This window comes from Berghia stephanieae, chromosome 4 (genome assembly GCF_034508935.2).
Source record: "Berghia stephanieae isolate SIO BIC M18660-M18661 chromosome 4, UCSD_Bste_1.3, whole genome shotgun sequence".
Taxonomy (NCBI): domain Eukaryota; kingdom Metazoa; phylum Mollusca; class Gastropoda; order Nudibranchia; family Aeolidiidae; genus Berghia; species Berghia stephanieae.
The window spans coordinates 42839186-42849185 of NC_088363.1; the positions used below are offsets into that span (position 1 = coordinate 42839186).

The 10000-nt window shown below is 36.6% G+C and overlaps 1 protein-coding gene across 3 annotated transcripts in view; it reads right to left on the minus strand.

The window, feature by feature from the left end:
• The window catches only part of LOC144970615 (uncharacterized), a 45441-nt gene that overhangs the window by 20754 nt on the left and 14687 nt on the right, over positions 1 to 10000 (minus strand). For all 3 annotated transcript variants that reach the window (XM_078910432.1, XM_078910430.1, XM_078910431.1), the window contains exon 6: positions 9214 to 9336. In XM_078910432.1, coding sequence (XP_078766558.1) covers positions 9214 to 9336 — 123 coding nt within the window. The remainder of the gene's footprint in view (positions 1 to 9213; positions 9337 to 10000) is intronic.

A 10000-nucleotide genomic window follows, 5' to 3' on the forward strand; every position in this document is an offset into this window, starting at 1 on the left:
AAAGAGACTTTTCCAAGCACTCAAAACTATGCGCGGAGCGAGGCTGGCTCGAACCCAGGACCTTCCGATCCGAAAACTACAAGACCGCATAGCCCTATTACCCGATTTTTTAGTGCGCTTTGTGGACTTGAAGAGACGATCCGGAGATCGCAGAGGGTTTGCTTTGCATAGTGACGATAGTTACGAAATCATAAAAATATTTGAGCAGTTATTTTAGCGTTAAGCCCACTAAACGTGCTCAAAGCGCTTTACAAGGGGTTCCTAGCAAACAGCAAAATTGAACATGTAAGACGAAATATGACACCTTTTAGAGATTAGTACATTTTTGTTTCAAACGGAGACAATTCTGTTAAAGACCAGGTACTCATTTTACACTTGAATACGGTGAGATAATTTGAATAAGGGAACTTTTCCCAAGGACTCAACTATGCGCCGCCCAGAGCGGGACTCGAAACCTGGACCTTTATTGTCACAGTAAAGGTTGTTCACAATTATCTTATTAAATTTTATTTTATTAAGAACTGAATTCATCTCACTCCAGTTATATTTCGGTAGGCTTAGATAAACTTTACCTTCTAATATTAGATCGTCTTTCCTTTTATAGCCTTCCCTCGAATTAATTTCTAATTAGTGAATACTTTTCGTTCTACATTCTGTCACGTAGCCACTTATTATAAAAGCTGATAGGTCTAACATTCGACACTCACTTCTCTCCACAATCTATGCCGGACGGCCAGTCGCTCTATTCCTTATATATACTGGAAGATTTTTATCTTTTGGGACTTTGTAGATATTATATCTACACCATTAAGACGCCGGAGCTTTTAACTTTGATTTTATAATCTTCAAGGATCAAACCCGAGCCCGCTGTCAAGGAATTACACAATAACCCCTTACCAATTGCCTGGAAGTGGAATTTTACGAGCCCGAGCCTATTATCAGACGAATATATCATCCAAGCCTGTCAACTGCCTGGAAACGTAAACTTACGAACCTGACATATTATCATAAGTTACGTAATATATTCACATCTCTATTTGTAACTGCCATGATCACTGTTTATCTCTTTTAATTAAATTTCATCATTATTTTTATTTCATTGTAAACAAATCGTTAATTGTTTTTCATTTATAGTAACAAGTAAATTCTGGGGCCTCATTCTACATATATCTTTATGCATAGTCGAGTAGCTCTTTACTCACTTGAGACCATGACATTTTGGAGGGGACACATATAAAGAATTGAATTTATTTAGTTACATATATCTATTTAATCTAACTTTAAAGTTTAAATTGTAAAACTCTTAATTGCCCCACTTGATCATATTTTAATTGAACTCCCTATTTACAGGATTAATTTTTTTTTCTTTTTCATTTCTTCATTTAAATGGAATAGCAATTTATCCATTCATTCTTTCATTGAAATTGAATAGCATTTTATTGATTCATTCCTTCATTCATTTATTCATTTATAAATTATTCATTCATTCATTGTTCATTCATTTATTTATTCATTCATTCATTCATCCATTCATTCGTTTATTCACTCATTTATCCAATCATTCATACATTTATTCCTCCCTTCATTCTTTCATTCATACATTATCCATTCATTCATTCATTTATTCACTCAGTTTTTCATTCATTCATTCATTCCTTGTCCACTTTGTTATTATATCACTCATTTCATTTTGTTGTTTGCCTCATTTATGAATTGTTTTCAATATGTTTACATTCCATAACGATTCATTCACCTATCATCCAATCACTCAGTGTTGTGAACACATTTTGTAACTATTGTAAATCTTACGATATTTTATTGTTTTGTATTTCAGACATCACTGTTAAACACTCTTCAATGCCTAATTACAATTGTTGAACAACCATTGAACAAGAGAGAGGTCCCAGCCACGAACTGAGTTGGTAAATATATCCTTCATTATTCTCTTTTACATGAGTTGGGCATCACATAGTAACTATAGACATCGTGATTTGTTTTGCATAGTGATTTGTTTTAAATGCATTTTTGGCATATTACTGTTACCGAAAACCACTTATATATTATGTTCTGAAAAGTGAGTCTTTAAAAACTAAATAATAATAAAGGGAGTCTACCAGCCGTCGTGTTATATTTAGTGATAGATAACTTGGGATTATTTTGGCATCCTATTATTGTTATCACACTCTAGTATTTTAGCGTCATTGCGAATAATTGTACACAAACTAGCGACGAGTCACAAACATTGGTGATAAATTTTTCGTAGTAACATAGTTTAGAGTACACGCGATTGACACATTGTTATTGACACAAGTCATAATAACTCCGCATTGTATTGACACATTGCTTTATAAGATATAACGATAAAAGGCATCAAATTCAACATACATAATAAGTTGAAATAAGAGAGAGAGATTTCTAAAAATAGAACAGTTCATTCCAGTAAGTGTAAATAAATAAAACAGTCAGTAATAGTATCCTGTCAATATATATATATAAAATATCGTAACTAATTTATTGCAAAAATGGAAGCATATAAAAGATACTTAAGTCTCGCAAAGGACTTAGAAATACCCCAGGAAAGAATATTTTCATGGTGCGAAGAGAAAATAAAAGAAGAAAAAGAAGAAAGAATTCGTAGAGAAGAAAATGAAGAAAGAATTCGTAGAGAAGAAAAAAAACACGAAGAAAGAATTCGTAGAGAAGAAAAAGAACATGAAGAAAGAATTCGTAGAGAAGAAAATGAAGAAAGAATTCGTAGAGAAGAACGAGAAGAAAGAGTCCAAGAAAGGGAACTAAAAAGACAAATAGCTTTAGCAGAAGAAGAAACCAAAAGGACCCAAATGATGCTGGAAATTGAAAAAACAAAAACCGGTCATGAAAGAAAACATAATAATAGTGATGAATTTTTCGTGAAACTTCCACGCATGCCAACATACGATGAACGCTCAGACTGTCTAGAATCCTTCTTAGACCGATTCGAAGTTCAGGCTAAAGGTTATCGTTGGCCAGAAAGCAAATGGGCCACAGCCTTGATTAACTGCTTATCTGGAGAACCGCTAAAAGTTTTCTATACCTTAACAACTGAAGATGCAGATGCTTATGGTAAAATTAAAGACGCTCTACTAAAAAGATTTAGATTAACGGAAGATGGTTACCAGGAAAGGTTTCACACTGCAAAACCGGAAAGTGGAGAAGACTTTAATACATTCGTGAACCGAATTACTCAATTTCTAAATCGGTGGCTTGAGTTGGCAAACGTAAAACAAGACGACTTTGCAGGCCTTTACTATCTCACGCTGAAGAATCGAATCTATCAAGCTTGCAACCCAGATTTAGTCGCATTCTTTAAAGAGAGAAAGCCAGAAAACTTGGACAAATTAAAAATCTACGCAGAAAACTTTAACAGCGCACATCCATTGACACCCCTTAGCAGAAAATTGAAGGAACCATACTACGCTGCCGCTGCTCAGAGTCCAGGTACACCTAAAGTTCAATACTCAAATAGAACGAGCCGATCAATCACTCGGAACACGCAAGTGAAACAAGATGATCATAGTAACAAACCATGGAACAAACAGTTCAATAGAGACCATAGCCGATCCTATCAAAACAAAACAAGAAATAGCACTGACAATAATACTGAGTATATGAAAACCAACAAACCTATAATTAAATGTCAATATTGTGGAATGAAAGGCCACACAGCAGACAAATGTTACAAAATCGTGGGATATCCAAAAGAAACTGCAAATGCATCACTCCAAACAAGTGTAAATAATCAGACACGAGCAATGTCAGGAGAAAATATAAATGTGTATTGCGTGAAAGGTATGTCACTTTTAACACAAACTCACAAGTCAGGATCGCTATTTTTTTGTGAAGGCAAAGCTAATGGAACTGATTGCAAAATATTGAGAGACACAGGATGCAGTACAGTAGGAATAAAAGCATCTTTGATCAATGACGAAGACAAAACTGGAAAAACGGTACAATGCATCACGAAACAGCTGATGTGTACATAGAAACCCCATACTATACAGGAATAGTGGAATGCTGTATACTTCCCAACCCCGTCGCTGATGTTATTGTTGGCAATAAAAAAGGTCTTAAAGACAACCCAACAGATGTAAAAGAATGGCCATTAACCCAAGAAACAGCTTGTCTAGCAGAAACAAGAAAGATGACTAAGACAACAGAGAAGCCAATGACTATTTCTCTTGAACCACAACAATTTGACAGGAACACGTTCATTGAAGAACAGAAAAAGGACCCGACTTTAACATCATATTTCAATATCGCAAACAAAGGACGAAATCAAAAGTTGAATACATCATTGAAAAAGATATTCTGTTCAGGTTACATAGGAAAAGACACAAAATAGCTAAACAACTGGTCACGCCGAGTATTTACAGAAACAAAATCCTTGGAATAGCGCACGATTCAATAACTTCTGGACATCTTGGAAGCTCTTCCACATTGAAGAGAATATCCGAGAATTTCACATGGCCTGGAATTACTAAAGACGTCCGAGAATATGTGAAATCGTGTGACACATGCCAAAGAAGAGTCGCAAAAGGCAGAATACCGAGATTGCCATTAGAGACAACCCCAGTTATTGAAAAAGTTTTTCAAAAAGTTGCAATTGACATTATAGGCCCTTTAACAAAATCAGATAGAAACCATACACACATACTAACACTAGTCGATTACGCAACCAGGTGGCCAGAAGCGATAGCATTGAAATCAACTACATCGGATCACATAGTTGAAGCATTGATGACAATTTTTACTAGAATAGGCATACCAAATGAGATACTGTCGGACAATGGACCCCAATTTACATCACATATGATGCATGAAACCATGAAACTCATGGAATCCAACACTCATTCACAACTCCCTACCACCCCCAAGCAAATGTTCTTTGTGAAAGATTTAATGGCACTCTAAAGAATATGTTAAAAAAAGTGTCAGCAGAAAAACCAGATGATTGGGACAGATACTTACCAGCAATCCTATTTGCATATAGAGAAATACCCCAAGAATCTACAGGCTACTCCCCATTTGAGTTGATGTATGGACAATCACCTCGCGGCCCGATCAATATAGTAGCCGACATTTGTAAAGGGAATGAGGAGGACAATAACGAAATTATGTTTGCTTACGAATATGTAAGAAACATGAAAGACAGAATAGAGGACACGTGTAAGCTAGCACAGGAATCCGTCATAAAAAAAGCAGAGAAATACAAGGAATACTCTGATCGCAAAAGCAAATCAAGAAAATTTGAGATTGGTGACAAAGTACTAATACTCTTACCCGATGACTCGAGTAAACTTTTAGCTACATGGAAAGGACCATTCAAAATAACAGCAGTAAAATCTAATGTTAATTACGAGATTAAAATTAACAACACAACAAAGACATTCCATGCAAATATGCTAAAAAACTATTTTGATAGAGACACAGTGCCGCAACCTATGTTTACTAATATCGAAGCTTCAAATGCAGGATTAATCATACCGTTGGTCATGGGACACAGACACCCGAGACAGAAAAACAAACAAAAATCGCACAATTGCAACCACCTAAGACAAAAAAAGAAGTACGCAAAGTACTTGGGCTCCTAAATTTTTACAGGGAATACATTTACAACTTCGCGCACATCGCGACAACCGCTAACAAATCTGACAAAGAATGGGTCACCGAACAAAATTGTTTGGACAGAAGCGTGCCAGAATAGCTTTAACCAATTAAAGGCATTACTCTGTTCAGAACCAATTCTTAAATTACCCGACATATCAAAAGAATTTGTTGTAAGAACTGACGCGTCTGATAAGGGCATCGCAGGTGTACTATTACAGGAGCATGAGGGAACTCTAATGCCTTGCTTATATGCAAGCAGAAAATTATTGGACAGAGAACCACGATACTGTGAAGGACTGGTCATCGTCTTTGCTTTAAAGACATTCAGCAGATATCTACTGCTAAAAGAGTTTGTGGTCGAAACCGACCATAAACCACTCACGTACATAAGAAATAACAAAATGAATAATAGTAGAGTACTAAGGTGGAGTCTATTTTTGCAAAATTACACTTTCAGTATCTCTCACATACCAGGCTGTGAAAATATTCACGCCAACCTACTTTCTCGATTAGTGTAATGACGTGAGAAGGGTATAACTTAACCTGTTAGTTACCTCGAAAATTATGCCAAATCAGAACGCACAATTTCGATAATTTTATTTGTAAACATGATGACCCAACTTAATGTAACATTGAGTATTGTTTGGATATATATACCATACCCATTCATGATTTGGGAAATCTTCTCTTTATCTATCATTGTTATGAATTTTCACTCATTTATGATTAATAATTGAAATGTCAATATTCCATTTACATTTTCATTCATTTCATTCAGTAAATTACCTTCATATCATCGACTTAAATCATGCTTCATTGCCATCACTATTGTTTATCACAATGATTTGTAATCACAATCTTTCATTGTTATTGTCACCCATTCATATACCTACGTTAATATAAACATTTCCATGTCTAGTTAATAAATAATTTAATTGTAGCACAAATCATAACAATGGATTAATGCTAGAGTATCATGATAGTAAATTTACTTCCGTTTGTAAAATCTATCTTTCCCATAATGGTTAAAGAGTATATTTTAAACGTGGGTGGGGGGTGTCACAGTAAAGGTTGTTCACAATTATCTTATTAAATTTTATTTTATTAAGAACTGAATTCATCTCACTCCAGTTATATTTCGTAGGCTTAGATAAACTTTACCTTCTAATATTAGATCGTCTTTCCTTTTATAGCCTTCCCTCGAATTAATTTCTAATTAGTGAATACTTTTCGTTCTACATTCTGTCACGTAGCCACTTATTATAAAAGCTGATAGGTCTAACATTCGACACTCACTTCTCTCCACAATCTATGCCGGACGGCCAGTCGCTCTATTCCTTATATATACTGGAAGATTTTTATCTTTTGGGACTTTGTAGATATTATATCTACACCATTAAGACGCCGGAGCTTTTAACTTTGATTGTATAATCTTCAAGGATCAAACCCGAGCCCGCTGTCAAGGAATTACACAATAACCCCTTACCAATTGCCTGGAAGTGGAATTTTACGAGCCCGAGCCTATTATCAGACGAATATATCATCCAAGCCTGTCAACTGCCTGGAAAGTAAACTTACGAACCTGACATATTATCATAAGTTACGTAATATATTCACATCTCTATTGTAACTGCCACGATCACTGTTTATCTCTTTTAATTAAATTTCATCATTATTTTTATTTCATTGTAAACAAATCGTTAATTGTTTTTCATTTATAGTAACTAGTAAATTCTGGGGCCTCATTCTACATATATCTTTATGCATAGTCGAGTAGCTCTTTACTCACTTGAGACCATGACATTTATGTCCGTCCGAAGACGAGTGTCATACCACTAGACCACATAGCTACATATTAGAAGTTGCTGCCGAGTCTCGTTCAAGCCGATACAAATTTCATTCTACACATATTTACACACTAGATCAAGGTGTAACGTCGCACCTAGCTATATTGGCGTGTCGGATATATAGGGAGACTCTCTCTCTCTCTCTCTCTCTCTCTCTCTCTCTCTCTCTCTGTGGCATATCACTTGGACGTAGCCTCCCACACAGTCCTTCGGAAGAAGTCTCTGTCTTGTGCCCATCTGCCACATTCCGTCACGCCGTTGTTGAGCCATTCCTGTATATCCTGTTGCCATCTTCTTTGTGGTCTTCCTCTGCCTCTTTTGCCCTCCGCCATGCCCTCCAGTACATCTCTCTCTAGTGTGTCGTGTCTTTTCAGGTGCCCAAAGTAATTGAGTTTCAGCTTTTTTATCTTACTCATTAGCAGGGACTTTTTTAGTCCTAGTGTTTTCATGATGTTTGCATTGCTTTCTTTGTTTGTCCACGGGATGCGTAAGATTTTTCTATAGCATTTCATTTAAAAGGCGATTATTCTCTTTTCTGATTCTTTGGTTATAGACCATGTCTCGCATCCATATATTGCAGTAGGAAAAATACAGGATGTTAGGATCTTCATTTTCAGTCTGACTTCCTCGCTCTTCCAAATTGCCATCATTTTGTTTAGTTTGTTGCTTGCAAAAGTCTTCTCCTGATATCTGGTGCCGATTTTCCATTGGCTTCTATTTGTGCTCCAAGGTAAATGAAATTTGTAACATTTTCCAGTTGTTCTCCTTCTATTTCGACCTGAGCAGTGCTGCTTTTATCTGTGCTCATTATTTTCGTTTTCTTTGCGTTTAATAATAGGTCTTTGTCTTCACTATGTTTTTTTTTACCGATTTTACTAGTTTGTTGAGACCTGTTGATATTGTTGACAATAGCGCCGTGTCGTCTGCATATCGTAGGTCAGAAATCTTCCTGCCATTTATATGCACGGCACTGTACTCTTCATCTTTTTCTTCTGTCGTTACATCACGCATTATTGTTTCGGTGTATAGGCTGAATAGTGAAGGTGAAAGGATGCACCCCTGCCCCACTCCCCGCTTTATTGGGAACCATTTTGTAAGTCCATATTCTAGGGAGACTACAAGTACAAAAAAAACACGCTTGATAGTCGACTTGTACTTTATGAAATGGGGGTCCCGATAGCTCAGTTGGTAGAGCACTCGCTTCATACGCAAAGGGACCGAGATTGATCCCGGGTGCAGTCGAGATTTTTGTCGGACCCCCTGTCCACCCAGCGGGATTGGGTTGCTCTGTCTGTTAGATCTGGCGGAAATCACTTTGTGTCCTATCCAAAGGGTAGCAATATTATTGCTCGTGTCACACCATAGAAACAGGGATAAACTCCGTCTCCATGACTGACTGATAAAAAAAGTGAACTGTTAACAAACATCGAGGCTGTATAGAGTACATTAATGGTTATATATCACTTTTACAAATACAAGCTCAAGAATAATTAAAAAAGTAAATTATAACCAAAAAAAAAAAAAAAAAAATTAAATACTGTTTATTCATCCCGAAGGGAAATCTGTTTTCAAGGTTTATTTCAAAGGAAGACTGGAATAACCCAGGTGTCAGCCGCAGTGCAGAGACCATACGGAGCCCCCTACAAAACAAACAAATAAACAAAATAAGAAATAAAATACAAAAATAAAACAAGTTCTGATGACCCAAACCGGAACTTACCATCCTTGATCATGACCTCATATGCCTGGGGCGGAATGTCATCTGGGTCATTGTAGCAGATATCTGTGGCATTCCACGGGGCCGCGTTCAAGGAGAAATAGATCCTTCCCTCTGAGGACAACTCTGAGGAACACAATAAATCACAAGCATTAATGTTTTGTAAACAAGAGAAATAATAATGATTTTTAACAGCTTCTTCTTCTTCTTCTTCTTCTTCTTCTTCTTCTTCTTCTTCTTCTTCTTCTTCTTCTTCTTCTTCTTCTTCTTCTTCCAACGCCATCATGCTGGTGACAAGCGCTGCATGTTGTATGCGCTCAGAGCGGCCGGGGATTGCTCATGACGATTATTTTTGCAATGCGATAGAGTGCAATAGGTTACAATACGATGAATCGACAAACATCCTTTTTTACCAAGACATCTATATTTACAGTAGACTTTTAAAACCACCGGGGTCCCGATATTTCTGTTGGTAGGACACTTATTTCACACACAAAGTGACATGATCGATCCCCCCCCCCCCAATGCCTGCCCAGCAAGGTAGCTAGGTTTGTTAGATCTGGCGTAAAGTACTTTGCGATAGACTAGCAACTTATCCAAAGGGTAGCAGGCACTTTCTAACGTCTATTTTACGCTATAGAAACGGGATAAATGACAAGCTCCATTGAACTAATAGCTCTGAAGGACTATCATTTTAAAAAAAACCCAAAAACTCTTCTCTTTTCGCTTGTGCAGCCTTGTTGTCTTGTGGTGTTACACTCGGCGCAATTGATTCCTTGGAAAAAGCTCT